The following is an 18,941-nucleotide window of genomic DNA, read 5'->3' as shown; positions in this document are numbered from 1 at the left end:
AAAGGACTTATAGGTGGAAAAGGTTTATATTGAGGTATATTTGGGTACCCTCGTCTTTTCAATATCACCATAGTATTGTTGTCCAAGTTGTGATACAATTGAACTTTGACGTTGTGTAATAATACTATAACACTGCGTAACAATGATTGAGAGCTTTTGTTTTCTCATTGTTATGGCTACGGATCTTCAACAACGATGAAGTTGCATTGAATATCTTTGGAATCATTGGAATACTTGGAAGTGACGAAGATTTAGAGTAATGTTGAAGAATCAAGGAGATCATGCATGTGGATGAGAAGCTGTAAAGGTTATTTATTTTGTATTCCATATATATTGATAGTTTTGTCACTAAAATTGATAAAAGAGGCAATTATTAGAGCACTGCTCGGTCGAACTCTCAAGCGTTGCTATCTCAAGCGTTGCTATCTCAAGTTTAGTTTCCAAAACTATAAGTCTTGATTTCTAGTCTACTTATAGTTAAGTCTCGGACTAGGATAAAAAGTGTTGTTGAGCTCTAGACTCCACGAGGTTCGTCATGCAAAGACGAAGAACTACTCAAGGAAATGGTGGATCTTCATCGACAAAAAGTTATGTGGAGACTTGAACTTATCTATCACTCAAAAGTCTATCAACTCTATCTCCTATCTTAAGACAAAAGTCGTATTGCTATATAGACTTCGATTATACACATTTGCTATTTCGAGCCGAGTTCATCTCGCTTATCTATTTCTCGAAATATGTGTTGGTAAGCTTTCGCTTTGGCCAAGTTCATCTTTACAAGTGATGAAAGCCATGTTGATTATTTCAATATCTTGAAAATCGCTTTGATGAAAAATAGTGTGTGAATAACCTCTATTAAACATCCTCTAAGAATGTTTCAATGATTGAAATGAAAGTTTAGAATATATAACCTTGAATGGATATAAACATTGTATGTGAACTCATACTTGTGTAAGTCCAAAATCCTTGAACCAAAGTATACGTACTTTACTGGTTTAGGATGTCCGGAAGCTAAGTCCGCGTACCCGTACGCGTACTTCCGGAATTTCACATCCCGTGAATTTCTTCTGGAGTTTGTGAACTGAAAACAAACTCAATCCAGGTACTTAAGTATGCGTACCGGTATGCATACTTGAGTGGGTTATTTTTTAAAAATGGTTTATTCGTGAACTAAGAAATATATAAACTAAGGAATGCAATCTTTGCAAACCGTGGCTATAATGTTCATGAATTGATTCGAGTGAATCAAAATCGTTTTTTTTTTCCGATTGTATCTTATATACTTCTATGAGATTTAAGAAATTGAACAACTCTCTAACTAGTTCTTCTGAGTCATTTGACTAGTTATGGTGAAGATGAATGAGGTTGATATGAAAGTGCTCATATGGCTAACCATTGGTTAACTACTGTTGAACCAACGACTTGTACACGTTTAGGTATGGTTACTCAAACCTAAATGAAGTTACATTTCATGTGTGTATAACAAGCTAAGTTCGATCTAACGGTTGAAAGATATTAGATTGAATCTAATCAGGTTTTCATCTAACGGTGAATATTGAATGCTTTGTTACCAAGGTAACTTAGATTGTAAACCCTGATTGGAGACTATATAAAGGAGAACTCTAGCAACTGGGAAACCTTATCCCCACAACTCATGTGTGATACTAGTTGTATAAGCTAGAGTCGACTCCTTTAACCTTAGGTTTCTACTGAGACCCTGTAGGTTAAAGACTTGAAGACTTCATTGGGATTGTGAAGCCAGACCCAACTATTTTCTTGTAGTTGCGTGATCTGATCTTGTTGTTTATATCGTGGTTGAGTGCAATCGTAATATTGTCTTGAGATTAATTTCTCCAATAGGCAAGATAGAAAAGTAGTCACAAACATCTTCGTCTCATCGATTGTGATTCTACAATATCTTGTTTCGCTAGTCGATTAAGATTATTGTGAGGTGATTGAAATTTTTAGGCCGTTCTTCGGGAATATAAGTCTGGTATATCAATTGGTTCTTGTTCACCTTGAGTTATCAAAAGACGGAACAAAACTCGTAGGTATTTCTGTGGGAGACGAATTTATCTATTATTGTTGACTTTTCCGTGTGATACATATTTGTTTATTAAAGTCTTCGACTTTGGGTCGTAGCAACTCTTAGTTGTGGGTGAGATCATCTAAGGGAATCAAGTGCGTAGTATCCTGCTGGGATCAGAGACGTAAGGAGCGCAACTGTACCTTGGATAGGTGTGAGAATGATTGGGGTTCAACTATAGTCCAGTCCGAAGTTAGTTTGTATTAGGCTAGTGTTTGTAGCGGATAAATACAGTGTGTGTTCAATCTGGACTAGGTCCCGGGGGTTTTCTGCATTTGCGGTTTCCTCGTTAACAAAACTTCTTGTGTCTGTGTTATTTCTTTTCCGCATTATATTTTGTTATATAATTGAAATGTCACAGGTTGTGCGTTGAATCGATCAATTGGTAAATCCAACCTTTGGTTGTTGATTGAAATTGATTGATCCTTGAACATTGGTCTTTGGTACCGTTCAAGTTATTTCTCTTGTATTCAATCAGGCTTGCAGATTTCTATTTGTTTGAGTAAGGATTGAATCGAGAAATTGAGATATAACTCTTTGATATACTTTTTATTAAGATTGAGTCTGACTGTCTAGTTGATTCTCTTGAAAGTATATTGGAGTTAGTCCATACAAATTGCTAAGCGAAATATTGGGTGAGGTTGTTGTACCCCCACTTTTTCAATTGATGGTAGTACAAGTTAAGCAAATTACTTCCATACTAGGTCAATCTGACTCGAACAACATTCCCATAGAGAACCAATTGACCCAGCACAATGCATACGTCTCTTTGTTCCCAGTTTGGATTAACAAGAAACTGTACTTCCTCGACCACATCACATATCTCCATCTTATCACCGTTCAACGTAAACACCACATGAATTAACCACTGCAACCATCCTCCATAGACTGTAACTGATTTTATGATCAAAACGAACCTATTCTTCCTTGCTTCATACAGCCACCAAAACCCTACACCAACTTCGGTCTTCCTTACTTCTCTTTAGCTGCTAATGACTCACGTGCTTAAACATTTCATGCAATCGATGTCTCTGGCCGTGATATGTATGTATGGTGCACTAGCTTAAATGGTTAACTAGGCAGCCCACAGTCCATTAAGGTCCTAGTCTTCTTGGCACAATGAATTGCAGCATTGATGCCCTTTATCTCAAATGCCATTATAACTCCCAGTTTAGCTAGTTATTTTCTGGGTTATCATAATTCACCTGTATTTTGTAGAAAAGCACTAAAATAATGTTATTAGAAAAAGTATCTAGTCCTAGCAGATATAAATATGGGTATAAAATGTAGCACTTACGTGCTTATGAAACACCCCCACACTTATATTTTGCTAGTCCTCGAGCAAAACAAAAAATAAACCCGCTCAACAGCTGATTATATGTAAAACACCCAACACCCGCTAAATAACTGATCATTTTTTTCTTTTTTTAGACCTGCTCAATAGCTGATCATATTTTTTAGACCCGCTCAACAGCTGACCATAACATGACAAGAAAATAAATAAAAAAATAGACTCGCTCAACAGTTGGTCATCAATTGATAAGAAACCAAAAGTATGGACCCGCTTAACAGCTGGTCATAAGAACCCTACAATAGACCCGCTCAACAGCTGGTCATAATAAAAAAAAATTATATATTTTTTGACCCGCTCAACAACTAGTCATAATATACCTACAAACCTATAATAGACTCGTTCAACAGTTGATCATGATTTGCAAGAAAATTCTTGAAAAAGTAAAGTAAAAAGTTAACCACTCCCCCACACTTAAACATTACATTTTCCTCAATGTAATTGAGTCATCCAACGTAAAAAATAAGATGGAAAATTCCTAAAATAATATGCAAAAAGTAAATAAAAATAAAACAAAAACATGGATTTACCTACTAGAATGTACATAAAGGATCCCCATAAAGTAACAACTTGAAAACTTGGGGATCAACCCAAAATACAATATTTACAAACGACAGATTCATACTTATGTCATGGCAACGCGGAGACGCTGAAACTATAAAAAACTGAGAATTACCCCCAAACCAAGTTTTTACTGCACAAGGAAGTGCGTAAGAAAATAATATGGGGATACTATTTGGACTCCGAAAATATCAATTGGCTCATGCACGGTATCAGAAACAGCGCAAGTCCTCTGGGTACTTGGATGCAAAGTAATCCAATAAAACCTTAGAAGTACACAATTCTAACCTTAAATTAGGTAACTTTTGTAAGTCTAGGGTTCTAGAACCAACCTGTAAGTCGGATGAAAGATCCTGTGAGATAGATTCATCTATGGAATTAATCGAATCATCCACAAGGTCATCTATATGTTCTGTCTGGAACAAATAGTCACTGCTAGACTGATCATCATCAGCATATAATCTTTGGCATTCCAGAATTCTCAATCTTTGTTCCAAACTAAGTGGTGTGTGTTTGTAATACTTCTTATATATCGTCTGAGGTGATTCATCACTTAGCATATGTGGAGCAAAAACTCCACACCGTTGCCTATGCATATATTCACCAAGCGTCATCTCAGATGAGGTTGCCTAATAATTTGAAATTTTACGCATATATTCTCCCAGTGTCATCTCAGATGACGTCTCCTGACAAAGAGTCATCATCCTCAAAAAGGTACCTGAAATTCTAAAAAAAAAAAAAAAAAGTCAAATGGAACTAAATATCCTAAAAGGAAAATAAAAATACGTACAAAACAATAAAAATAAATAAAATAAAAACCTAACTATTTAAAAAATCAAAAATACTAATTACAATATTCCATAACCGCTTTCCGGCAGCGGCACCAAAAATTGATAGGATTCTGGGAATACCTATATTATAAACCGCAATCGCACGTTGTCCAACTAGTAGATAGAGGAAAGTACGGGTTGAATCCACAGGGAGCGGTGGAAATACCATAATCAATATTCCTAATCGAATAACCAGAAATATTTTTTTTGGATTTTCAAGTATCAAAAGAATGGAAACAGAGAAAAATAAACTAAACTAATAAAATAAATTCAATGGGAAAGACGGTAACCATGATTTATAGTATCCACCACTATTTCTATTCGATTACTGAAATGAAACATAAATCATGAATATTTATTTATCGTCTGTTCTATCGACATCACCTATTATATGTATTAGACTCGCAAATATCACTGGGACAACCTAAGCATGGCACATCAAAAGACTAATCCAAGCATGCACCTTCATATTATATTCGGGCCGCGAGTTATAACCCCAAAGGTGTCACTATCCATATACAAAAACTCCAACAAAACAAATTGTTCACAAAAACTCCATTTAACATAAATTGTCTATATTAGCCTTCTAGTTTAAATCACCCCAACAAAAATAAAAAAAAAACCCCACCTTTAATTTTAAATCACCCCAACAAAAATAAAAATCAACCCCACCATTAATTTCTATTATATTATCACCACCACAAAATAACACCACCAGCAGAACCACCACTGTGCCGCCACCACTGACCACCGTCGTCGCCAAAAACAACCACTGTCAACCGCCGCCACCGACGTTACCGACCACCACCATCACCACCTCCACCGCTGCCAACCACCACCGCGCCACCACCTCCACCGCCACCAACCACCACCGCGCCACCGCCGTCGCCAACCACCATCGCGCCACCGCCGCCGCCAACCACCCCGCTCCACCGGCGCCGCCAACCACCGCCACCAACCACCGCCGTCGCCAACCACCACCGCGCCACCGCCGTCGCCAACCACCGCCGCCGCCGCCAACCACCGCTGCCGACCACTACCACCTCGCCACCACCACACAACACAACGCCACCACCTCCATCCCAGAAAACCACCACCGCGCCACTGCCGACCACCACCACAGACCACCACTGTCGCCAACCACCACCACCAGCAACACCACCATTATCGCCGACCACCACCACCAACCAGTCGCCACCGCCACAAAAAATGAATTTCATTGATCAATATTCAACAAAATAAGAAAAAAATGATGAAACCAAACAGAAAACAGAAAAAATGATGAAACCAAAATTGGTTTCACCAAAACTAGATGAAACCTAATTAGGTTTCATCATTTTTCCACATATTGTCATTTCGCCAACACAGATTCAATGATGAAACCAAACCAAAATAAACTAGGCAAAAATGACCAAAACTAGATAAAACCTAATTAGGTTTCATTATTTTTCCACATATTGTCATTTCGCAAACACAGCTTCAATGATGAAACCAAACCAAAATAAACTAGGCAAAAATGATGAAACCAAAGTTGGTTTCGCCAAAACTAGATGAAACCGAAATTGGTTTCATCATTTTTCCACATATTGTCATTTCACCAATAACCACCGCGACCAACACCACCGCCAACCACCGTGACCAACTACCACTACCACCGCGCCGCCACCATCACCACAATCCGCCGCAATGTGTCATTGCACTACCACTACCATCCACCTCCACCATCCAGCACGACCACAAGCACCACAACCGTCCACCGCCATCACCAACCACCAGCACCACTGCCGACCATCACTGCGCCATTGCACCACCACTACCATCCACCGCCAACACCTGCTGCACCGCCACCTGTACCATGACCGCCCACCGCCATCACTGATTACCAGCGGCAACAGGTGTACCCTTTGTATGGGATAAATAGAAAAGTGTATATATGTGATGTATAAAACGGTAGCGCCTCAACAGAGCCATACGACATACTTCTTCACACTAATGGGAGAAACATATGTTAGTCGCAATTTTCCGATAAAACATGCACATTGTACATATATCCTATAAGTGATCACAAAAATTATGGTGTTTTTTCCATTATTAAAAAAAAACACAAACCTCCTTCCCAAAAGACCATGACTCATGATTAATAGTGCCCTTTTCAGAATGGCCTCGGCAAAGGACAGCAAAAAATTCTAAATTAGCAAAAAATCAGATGAAACCCATTTTGGTTTCATCATAAATAGATGAAACCATTTTTGGCTCCATCATAAAATAAGATGAAAAGATAATTGGTTTCGTGAAAATGTCTATTCAACTGCAAGAAAAATTACAGGAAATAGTATACATGTCCATTGATAGAAAGACGTCATTGAAATGTCATGATTGATATGGCATGCCTAAATGCTATTTCGCAAAACTTTGAAAACACTAACGGATGAAACGTAGATAAACATAAATATGTATGTATAGATTGGAAGGGAGGCTTCGATTGTGTCATATTGATGGCAAATGCACAAGATGGTTATGTGTTCAATGGTTATCAACCAATTAATTAGGTTCAGAAGTTTACTGAAAGTTTGAAACTACAGTGCTTTTGGATGGACAGTTACCTCCATATTTCTTGTAATATTCAACAACCTAGTAGAATACAGATTTATGATCAGTTGAATAGAGCTTTTTTTTTTTTAAATCTGGGGAATTCATGTGGAGTTATAATGACTCATTGATCCTTCTAACCATGTATGTGTTATTGTTCATACATGTTTCTGTAAAACTACTCGCCTTGAAGACAGCTCCTCCAGGAATATCCACATCAAACCTTCATATAATAGGAAAGATAAGAGCATTATAGTGTAGTAATTATAAACGTAATCTGAAATCTTTACCATGTGATGACAAGATATTCACTTGAACCAATGTAAGGCATACCTGTCGTAGACTGCTCGTTATTTAGATTCATTAGACAAAATGATGATAAAATGGTGGACCCAACAAAGTGAAACCAAAATTGTGAAAGGCATGATTCAATTATACATACCTGTCATAGACTGCTCGTTATTTAGATTCTTAGGAAAAAATGGTGGACTCATTAGACAAAACTATAAAACTATCAATTACATAGTCAGTTAAAACCATAACCATATTTAACCGAAACGTACTTGTCTCCAACAAACATTGGTTTCGATGATAAAAGTCAGTGAAACAAACCTGGTTGCAACCGAACATACCATATTACCAACATAGATTTAATACTCCGATTGTCTCCAAAGAAATATCATATATACCAACCACACTTGTGCATAACTCCCATCTTCCAATACCACGATTCTCGGATGCACTTGTTGTCGTGATTGCTGCGGTACGATATTATAAACCGGTTGTTATAGGTGGTGTCGGAGCGTAATACTCTTGATCAGGTAGTTGAACCATTTGGTGTTGGTGCTCAAATAAACTTGACGATCAGCACCAGAAATAGGTGGTGGAGCTATATGCCTTTCATTTCAATACTCTGCAGTTGCTGGAAGTGAAGCTGAAACTGAAACCGATAGCGGAGATACATTACAACAGGTTATCAACTCATCTAGATACTGCATTGTGATAGATACCAACAGACAACAACAAACTCAAAAATATTTCACACAAATTCACTTTGTGGACTCAAAAGTTTTTCTAAGAACTATTGTGGTGGTGTATATATTTCCATCCCAGGCCAATAACATTCTCGCTTAAAAGTAAATTCAGATGAAACCAAACTCGTTTCAAATAGAAAATTATTTATCACCAACAACGTTGGTTTCACCGATAAAAATTCAAAAAAAAATATAACAAAATGAGATGAAACCAAAATCGGCTTCACCAAAATGAGATTGCAATTTAACACCCATATAAGCTATGGCAGAATGAAGTCTGGAACCTAATTAGACCAACAACCATTACATGAACCATCTTACAAACACTTAAAAACACCACCTCCATTGCGCTAACCACAGACCGTGACACAAAAAAAATGAGTCAAAGAGAGTAAATATACCTTGACATAGCTCAACAAATATTATACGCTCCTTACTCGTGAGATTTCATTATACTCTTCCCGATTTCTATACAAAACAGTATGGGGAGATTAGTTCACATAATAATTCTACTCTTCCCTAACTTATACACCGACGTCATGTGATAAATAACAAAAATATTACCTGTGATAGCTATAATCAAGTTGATTTACACATATTTTTTAAGAGATTTTTGTTTCAGTTTATAGTTGAACAAAAATGTCTCCTTAATAATCGTTGGATATTCTCTTCGGATGATCCATGGGAAATACAGTTTATTTCTCGAAAAGTTGTCGCAAGCATTTATATCAAACATCATCTCCTGTAAGTGCTTGATCCAAAATTATCATTAAACATAATAAATCAATCAAACTGAAACAATCATGACTTCAAATTCAGATATAAAATTCGTTGGAACATAAAATCAATTCAACCCAAAAAGCCAAAATCGGGTCCAAACCATCATAAAAATATAAACCCAATGATAGATTCAACATAAGTGAAAATTTTATCTCAATTTGAAAATAAAAAATCAAATAGATTCAACAGAAACTCTTATAAAATTATAATTCAACAACAACTCGTATGAAATCAAGTAGAAAATTCTTGGTTTGTGGTCGTACAACCACTATTGAAGAAGTGAATCAATGGACGAAAAGATCGGCACCAAAAATTAAAAGAATTTGTTGATTTCTTGTTATTTTACTGCCATCCAATTCCTCTTTTTCTTCTTCTATTTCAAGTGATTTGAAACCCTAAGTTCTACAGTGTGATGGTGTTGACGGAGGAACAAATAAACCCTAAGTTTTCACTGTAAATTTACAACTTAAAAGAAGATAAGGATGAGGTGTTGGTGGTCTTGGTGGTGGTGGTAGTGGGGTAGGGGCGGGGGGGGGGGGGGGGGGGGGGGGAGATGGTGTTGACGGAGGACCAGGAAATGGTCGTCGATTTGGTGGTGGTGCGGAACGAAGAAGAAGAGGTTCTCCTAATGGTAGTGGTCGGACAAGACGAGGCGGTGGAGAAAAGAAATGAAATAAGAGGAGGATGTGACGATAAAAAAGAAGAGGAGATGATTCTCGTATACAAAGAAGCAGCAAAATGTGAGGGTAGATTAGGTATATTTTAAAAATAAAATGGATCTAAGTTACCTATTTTAAAATATTTGGGGTTTTTGTATCACTTTTGGTACAAACGGAGTTCTTATAACTCTCAACATATGGTTGGAGATTTTGTCTACAATGTATGGTCACCTTGGTGTTTTATGACTAGTTATGTATTATATTAGTGAGAAAATTATACCAAACTAAATATAGGTTCACAAATAATACCTAACTATTCTAAGCATACCCCATCAAAGAAATTAACCCAACCATGAAATATCAAATAAGTAGACAAATATATTTGTGGTCTTAACAATTATGCACAAAGGTTATACAAAACCGGTGAAGGAGCAACTCATATTTCGATAAATCGATAAACAATATCAAGAACTAATCATATTCAATACATAATAGCCTCCAAAACATAAATATTTCTAATCAAATTGTTCTTATGCTCAAAGTGGTTTCAATAATATACCCTGGTTACCAAAAAGTCTAGCAAGACATACTATGGATTTCTCAAAACCCACAAAAATAATTACAAGAAAAATAGAGGAAAGAATAAACCCTTGTCACCGAATCGTCTCATTTCCCTTCAATCTCTTGTTCCTCTGTTCTTGCCTTTACGACTGTTCAAACTCTCGCTTCTGGTTCTCTGGTCGTCGGCCTCCTATCTTGTTGTTCTATCTGTTCCATTATATAGGTGTTGCTGCGAGTCTGATAGAAGACCTAGCAATATTTGCCAAGGCCCAGTCCACCATCGTATTCCAAATTCAAGCCCTAAAGTCCGGCCACAACTCCAATTCATAACCTCTGTCAGTTCTGGCCACACTCGGCAACAGCTAGCTCTCCCGTTCGCCCATACAATCAAAACAGACTCATCTTCTTCCCTTTCTAACCGAGAACAACCTACTCTCGATCAACACCTCTGCAGCTCCATTTTCACGAGCCATCAGACTCACGAGAAACCATCTCCTTCACCGTTTTCATGCAAACGTCTGGTATAAATTCAGACCACCAATTGCCTTCTCGGGAACCACCAGCTGCAAACGGGTAAAATGAATTACCAGAAGTGATTGAAGGCTGTCACATACATTCCCCTTATCCATTCTCCTAATTTTCAAGCATTTCTCTTAGTCCTTTGTTCGCAACCATCTCGGCTCAGCTCCATCGAATCACCACAACAGTGGCCCTTCTTGACTGCTATCTCAGCCAACTACCAACTTGTCCATCTCAGAACCGAGCTCCATAACACATCCATATATATGACTGCCATGAATCAATGTAATACCTATCAGCAGATCCCATTTCACTTAGCACAACTCCATCTTTACAATCATTTCTAGGCAGACTCAAAGCTTCACTCCATCTCGAGCTCTCTTCCAACTCAAAGCAAGCTCTTAATCTCTCCCATCCATCACCTACTCGATGGTTATATTCTTTTTATCCCGGCTGCAAAACCAATCCCAGTCATTGCTGGCAGTATAAGCTAAGCTAATTACTTCCAGACTAGTTCCATCTGACTCCAACAACATTTCCATAGAGAACCAATTGAGACCATAGAGAACCAATTGAGACAGCACACTGCATACGTCTCTTTGTTCCCATTTTGGATTAGCAGGACATTATACTTCCTTGACCACAACACATATCTCCATCTTCTCACCGTTCAATGTAAACACCACATGAATTAACCACTACAACCATCCTCTATTGACTGCAACTGATATTATGATCAAAACGAACCCGTTCTTCCTTGCTTCATACAGTCACCAAAACCCAACACCAACTTCGGTCTTCCTTACTTCTATTTAGCCGCTGATGACTCACCTGCTTAAACATTGCATGAAATTGATGTCTCTGGCCGTGATATGTATGTGTGGTGCACTAGCTTAAATGGTTAACTAGGCATCCCACGGTCCATTAAGGTTTGTGTCTTCTTGGCACAGTGAATTGCAGCATTGATGCCCTTTGTCTCAAATGCCACTATAACTCCCAATTTAGCTAGTTAATTTATGGGTTATCAAAATTTACCTGTACTTTCTACAAAAGCACTAAAATAATGTTATTAGCAAACGTATCGAGTCCTAACTGATATAAATATGGGTATAAAATGTAGCACTTATGTGCTTATCAGGGAACTCGACTGCCGACATCCACTCTTCTGGGTGACGTAGTAATTTTCCTTTGGTCTTATCAAGTCAATCTGATAGAGAAAACTATTTTCTCTTATTTCCTTTCTCCCATTTGCCTTTTGTTCTTCTTCTTCTCTTTCAGGCGATCTCTTCTAATCAATAGAATTGAGTTTGATTTTGTGTGCATGATTTGGGATCAGTTTTGTAACTTGATGAATCGAAGAAGATGTTGGTGGTGCAGAGTTGATTTAGCTTTGGATGATGAAGAAATAATAAACTGGAGAGAAACGGAAGTTAGGGATTTAGGTCTGAGTTCAGAAGAAAGAAGAATAGAAAAACTAGAGATGAATTTAAGGGTTTGTGCTTCAATTGAATTAGGGTTTGTGGAATTAGCTAGAAGTTTCGGCTAGAGAGTTGTACTAAGATGGGTGACCTATTGGGAAGTCCTCGTGTTGATTGCTTTTTTGAAGGATCGATTTTGAGATTCCTAAGACCTTTTTTTCCTTCTCTGGCGAAAAGTTTAAGGTTTTCAAATTATTTATTTTTTCGTTTTTGCTTCACTTTTCTCAATCATCTTTGGGTGATTTGAGATGGGGGATGCTACTGATCCTCCACAAACTCGTGTTCTCACATATGCTGAAAACGTTTTGGGCAAAAAACAGCTTCCAACAACAACTTTGGATTTGAACACACTACCAAACCCTACTTTGAGGGAAGGGAAGCCGGCTGTTGTGTTACCTCAATCTTTTTATGAAGAAGGTTGTGATTTATGGAGATTTAGTCTTATTGGACGCCTAGATTTCAAGGGTGCTAATTTTCAAGATGTCAAAAATATCTTTGAACAACAATAAAAGCTAGGTCAGGGTCGTGTCCAATTCATTCCTATGAATAAAGGGTTTTTTATTATCAAGTTGCAATCTATGGAAGATGGAGACAAGATTCTTAATGTTGAAGCTTGGATGTTTAATCAGCAAAAGCTTAATCTTATGGAATGGTTTCCAAGTTTTGATGCAGACAAACACAAAACTTCTCAAGCCACGGTTTGCGTAAAGTTTCCGGGATTGCCTGTTGAATTCTGGATTGAGAAAACGCTGTTAGCCTTTGGAAAATCGCTGGGAACTCCCATTGTTGTAGACAAACGCACTTTGGCTCATGAATATGGATATTATGCGTCATTTCTTATTCATATAAATTTTGCATAACTTGATACTGATGGAATTCATGTTACGGTTGGAGGGTTGGATTTTTGGCAACCGATAGAGATTCAGAAGAAACTTAAATTCTGCACTAAGTGCAAGATTATTGGTCATCAAGATTCGGAATGCAGGAAAAAACACAAGAATCAATCTGCTAACACTCAACAACAGGGTGCGGCTCTAGGGTTTCAAGATGTTAGTTCCTCAAATAAGCAGGAAAACAATTGTGGTAATGCACAAGGTGGACCTGAATGGCAGGAGACTAGACGAAGGAAAGGGAAAACTGCTCCCATCATTCCTGTAGTACCTGAAAACAACCAGGATACGGGAAACCAGATTAATGTTGTGCATCGCAAGCATGGGGTTTCTTTGGCCATATTGGAAACTGATATTCCTAATGGGAATGGGATTGCTGTTGTGCATGGCCAGCATGCAAACGCTAATTCTAATTCTACTATACTAGAGGAAGGTGAAGTTGAATCGGGGAGTGTTCAAGTGGCTGTAGCAAAACAGTTGCAGGATGAATTAGCTAAGTCTGAAGCGATTTTTCGCTCTGCCTATGTCGAATTGGCAAGAACTAGACAAAGAGCAGAAGCACATGTGGTTTTAGTATCTAGTGCTGCGGAGGGTATGCCTAGTTCTAAGCCAACTATGAATTCTGAAGCGAGGGAGAGTAGGAATTCATTAGTTGATAGGACTGATACTAATTCATCCGACACTCCTTTAACCGATTCTCTCTATGTTCGTGAAACTATTGTTTCACCAAAACGTTTTGATGTTTTGAATATTGAACTGGAGTTGGCTGAGAACAACATAGTGGCAAAGAATGTCCCGGGGCAATCTGACTTGCAGGAAGGGTTAACTCCGTTTTTCGATAGTGTTACTGGCAGGTGGACTTCTAGGAAACCTGTTATCATGGCGCTCAGTCTTCTACTCCTTGGGTTTCAAGGAACTCAGGGAATTTGAATGAACCCAAATTTAATACTCCTGCTAAGGCTAAGACTGGTGATGGGGTACAAAATGTGGAGGCTACAAGGTTAACACATCGAGTTAAGTTAAACACTACCAATAAAGTTTCCCAATAAGAGTTCTCTTCTAGAACATTAATGGGATTATGCGAGATGAAGCACAAGGCAGATTGCGTGAGTTAGTTAAGGACTTTAAACATGATATTATTGGTATTGCAGAACCAAGAGTTTCAGTTACTTCTAGATCTGTTAGAAGGTTTTCTATTCAGGGTTTCAATAATTCTATTATTCATAATTCCACTAATTCTCGTATTGGGAATCTGTGGGTAATGCGGTCGTTGAATATTGTTGATCCAGAGGTGTTGAACTGTTCACATCAGGCCATAACTATTAGTGTTAACGGTGTTCATATTTCCATTGTTCGTGCTAGTTCGGATCAAGTTACTAGAAGAGCTTTATGGAATCAGTTGGATATGGGCGCTCAACGGGTTCCATGGTTAGTTGTTGGTGACTTTAATTGTGTTCTTCGCAATAAAGAGAAGAAAGGGGGTGCTATTCCAAGGACTGCTGTATTGAATGAATTTAGTGATTGGTTGGATGATAATAGTCTTTTCGAAGCGGAGTCTTTGGGAAGCAAATTCACTTGGTCTAATAGGCAGTCAGGGGTTAGAATAACTATTAGTAAGCTTGATCTTGCGGTGATTAATGAGTTTTGGTTAAATCGTTTTGAGAATTGGCGGTGTAAAGCTCTTCCAAGGGAAGTTTCTGACCATTCTCCTCTTATTGGTTATCCTTTTGTTAATTCTAGACCTCGTTTGGCGCCTTTTCGGGTTCAAAAGATGTGGTTTGGGCATCCAGATTTTATGAGAATGGTTGAAAATAGTTGGAAGGTTCCTATTGTGGGGTTTCCAGCTTTTATCTATCCTCGGAAATTAAAGCGTCTAAAAATTTCTATGAAATTGTGGAATCAGGAGGTTTTTGGTAATGTTAATATAAGACTGAAACAGGCTAAGCTCAGACTTGAGAGTGCTTTGAGGCTAACAGATGGAGACCCCTATGATGTGGACAAATTGAATTTGATGAGAAGTGCAGCTGTGGAAGTTAATGATATGCGTATGCAACAGGATATTATGTTGAAGAAAAAGTCTAGAAACAATTGGCTGGTGGAAGGGGCTAGTAATAATAGTTTCTTTCATAACTCTATTCGTATTCGAAGGAGTAGTAATACTATTTCGGAGTTGGTGGATGATAATGGGGTGACGATTACTAATTGTGATCAGATTCGGGACCTTATTGTTAATTATTATGAGGCGAAATTTAATGGGTATGATTCTATTCCAGTGAAGGCTCTTTTTGATATTTATCATCCTAGTATTTATGTTGAGGAATGTGCTAGCATAGATAGGTTGCCTACTCTTGAGGAGATTCATGCGGCTGTTTTTGATTTAGGAGCTGATAGTGCGCCTGGTCCGGATGGTTTTGCTAGTTTCTTCTATAGGCATTGTTGGGAGATTATTCGTGATGATTTTGTGAGTGTTATTTTGTTTTTTTGGTCTAATAAATTTATTCCTCATGGTGTTAACTCTAGCCTCCTTATGTTGATGCCTAAAGAAAGAGGTGTGAATACTCTACGTAACTTCAGGCCTATTGGTCTTAGTAATTTCTTTTTTAAGATTTTTACTAAGATTTTAGATACTAGGCTTGGTGATGTCTTGGAAAAATTAATTTCTGAGGAGCAGGTGGCTTTTATGAAGGGTAGGAATATTCATGAAAACATCAGTCTTGCCTCGGAAATGGTTAATGAAACTCAGATTAGGCGCAAAGAGGGTAATGTGGGTTTAAAACTTGACATAACTCAGGAATTTGACACTGTTAGTTGGTCTTTCATTATGGAGGTCTTTAGAAGATATGGTTTTTCAGAAAAATTGGTGTGCTTGGATTTTGCAAATTCTGAAGTCCGCTAGAATTTCAGTGTTGGTTAATGGTAGTCCGGAAGGTTTTTTCAGTATTGATAGAGGTCTTCGTCAGGGTGATCCTCTTTCTCCTCTAATCTTTGTGTTGATTGAATATGTCTTAACCAGAAATATTACAAAACTTTTTCGTAGTGGTTGTATGACTCATATGGTTAGCAGAAAAGGTATTGCTCCTACTCATTTATTTTTTGCTGATGATATTGATTTTCTGTAAAGGAAACATGAAGAGTTTGAGAAACCTGGTGGACTTATTGAGTTTGTATCAGCGTGCTTCTGGGCAGACGATGAGTCTAGATAAGAGTAAACTCTATTATGGTGGTGGTTCTTTGAATAGGAGAGCTACGATTGCTGCTTTTTTAGGGATGCCTATTGCTTCTTTTCCGGATAGGTATCTTGGTGTTAAGGTAATGTCAGGTCCTATGAGGTATCATCATGTTGCCAATGTTTTTGAGCAAATTAAAGATCAATTATCCGGTTGGAAAGGTAGGTTGCTCTCTTTTCAAGATAGAGTTGTGTTGGTTAAATCAGTGATTGCTAGTTACTCGGTTCATAATATGGCTGTATACAAGTGGCCAAGGAAGTTTTTTCATGAATGTGAGGTTGCCATTCAGAATTTTCTTTGGTCTGGTGATTCTAAGGTGAGTAGATCTTTTGTTGTAGCTTATGACAAAATTATGCTCTCCTTATGATGAAGCTGGTTTGGGTTTAACTCAATTGGGAGTTATGAACAAGGCTCTTCTTATGAGTTTGTGGTGGAAAATTCGTATCTCTAAGAAGGTTTGGGCTCGTTTTTTACGTGCTAGATTTTTTATGAGAAATGGAAATTTGGTTCATTACAATAAATCTTCCATTCTTCCTGGGATCAAATGGGTTTACTCTTTGGTTGAGGATAACACTAAGGTCTTAATAGGGGATGGGCGTAATACTTTCCTTTTCTATGATGTGTGGGTTGGTGATACGGCTATTGCTGATATTCTTGAAGATTATTCTCTTAATCGTGTTGTTTTAGTGGGTGATATTCTTGTTAACGGTGCTTGGAACTTAACTGAGGACTACCACAACACTTTTTTAGCAGCTGGCATTGAGGAGGCGGATTTACCTTTCATTTTGGATGGGGATAATTGTCAGGTTTAGATGTCTAGCGCCACTGGTCAGTTCACGGTGAAAGCTGCAAAATCTTTTATTCGTAAGAGATATGGGAAGTTGGAGGGTGCTAACTTGCTGTGGAGACAATCTGTTCACCCGGCATTAGCAGCTAGAAACTGGAAGATAATAAGAGGAGTGTGTTCTATGCTTTATCAAGTCAGAAGCCGGTTCAAAATTCAGGTTGTAAACAAGTGTTGTTTGTGTAGCAGCGCACAGGAATATTTGGATCACTTGCTTTGGCATTGCAGGTTTGCTGAGAGAAAAATCCGTTCTTCCTCTCCTTCAAATACTCCTTCTCATGAAAACTTCGAGAGTGATGAGGATGATGAGGATAATGATGACTCTGCTGCAAATGAAGATTCTCCATCTTAGTCTTCTATGGCTAAGCTCTCTGGCATCTTTTCTGATTCTTGGCAAGGAATGGGAGATAGTCAACTCGCTAATACCTGAAAAGCTCTCACCATGATTTGTGATAATCCTTTATTGGATGGTGATAGTCTCTTCGCGGAGTTTCTAGATCGGTGACTCCCAACTTCCTGCATTCTCGTAATAGTCTGGTATGCTTTCGTCTTTTTACTTCTTCATTATTGTAACTCAAAATCTCTTTCTATTTTAATACTTTTTACATTTTCTCGCAGGCTGGAAAATCTTCTTTCGCTGTTGCCTCAGATTTGGAGAGGAGACGCGAAATTCTTGAAAAGAAGAATCTTCAATTTCGTACGAAGAATGAAGAACTGGAAACTGAAGCTAAGCGTTTTCGTGAGAAGAACGAACAATTAGAAGCTGAAGTTAAAGGTCTTCGCGAGAAGAACAAACAACTGGAAACCGACACTTCTTCGCAAAGGAAAAAAATTTCTACTCTTCTAAAAGCTAATGATCAGCTCTATGGTATGCAATTTTTCTCCTTTACTTTCCTTTCATTCATTCATCCTATTGTCTTATCTTATTTGATTAATCCTTTTTGTAGACATTTATGGTCTTTCTGATGAAGCCATTCTTCTTCGTTCATTTCCCGATGCCCTAGATAATGACACTCTTCTTGAACATCTTAATAAATCTTTGAATAGTTTCTCTAATGATAAAATTTCATCTCTGCCTTTGAATGAACTTAAATCCAAATTTCGCCTCTTAGAGATTGATCATAGATCTAGTTTAGGTTTAGCCAACCAATTTAAACGTTTTTATCTCAATTCTAAAGAGAAGATCAATGAATTAAGAACCAAGATTAGCGAACTTATAGATGATAAAGATCGTATCTCTGATCAAGGTGTTAAGGCTTTGGCGAAATTCCAAGAGACTCTTCTTGAGGTTCAACTTGAACTAGATGAAGCCAATTGTCAAAATGCTGTGCTTAGCGAGAGAGAAAACCAAGTTCGTTCTCGTCTTCTCATAAATAGTGATGATGAGTTCGCTTGGGCCGCGACAATCTTGGATAACGCCAGAAAATATTTAGGTGTAAATGTTAGTCTCCAAGTTGAGCATACAGTCTTGATTAGAGATATGATTTCTGAGAGAGAAGGTCATTAACTGTTTTCCTTTATTAATCTTTGGT

The 18,941-nt window shown here is 37.9% G+C and overlaps 1 protein-coding gene across 1 annotated transcript; it reads left to right on the top strand.

Annotated features, from left to right (window-relative positions):
* The first annotated feature begins 14,416 nt into the window (after window positions 1-14,416).
* Window positions 14,417-17,377, top strand: LOC113360461. The gene is made up of 6 exons (XM_026603987.1): window positions 14,417-14,968; window positions 15,242-15,799; window positions 15,944-16,141; window positions 16,227-16,407; window positions 16,460-16,881; window positions 16,976-17,377. The coding sequence occupies exons 1-6, from the start codon at window positions 14,417-14,419 to the stop codon at window positions 17,375-17,377; spliced, it is 2,313 nt and encodes a 770-aa protein (XP_026459772.1).
* Window positions 17,378-18,941: the final 1,564 nt, after the last annotated feature.

Source organism: Papaver somniferum, chromosome 1 (genome assembly GCF_003573695.1).
Source record: "Papaver somniferum cultivar HN1 chromosome 1, ASM357369v1, whole genome shotgun sequence".
NCBI classification, from domain to species: domain Eukaryota; kingdom Viridiplantae; phylum Streptophyta; class Magnoliopsida; order Ranunculales; family Papaveraceae; genus Papaver; species Papaver somniferum.
This window is presented reverse-complemented; position numbering and strand designations above follow the sequence as displayed.

What these genes read in the sequence shown, in the direction of transcription:
- LOC113360461 (XM_026603987.1), top strand. Translation starts at nt 14,417, where the DNA reads ATGCGAGATGAAGCACAAGGCAGATTGCGTGAGTTAGTTAAGGACTTT. An exon ending in TTAGTAAGCTTGATCTTGCG is followed by an intron (nt 14,969 to 15,241) that starts GTGATTAATGAG and finishes TTGTGGAATCAG; the next exon opens with GAGGTTTTTGGTAATGTTAA. An exon ending in TAACTCAGGAATTTGACACT is followed by an intron (nt 16,142 to 16,226) that starts GTTAGTTGGTCT and finishes CAAATTCTGAAG; the next exon opens with TCCGCTAGAATTTCAGTGTT.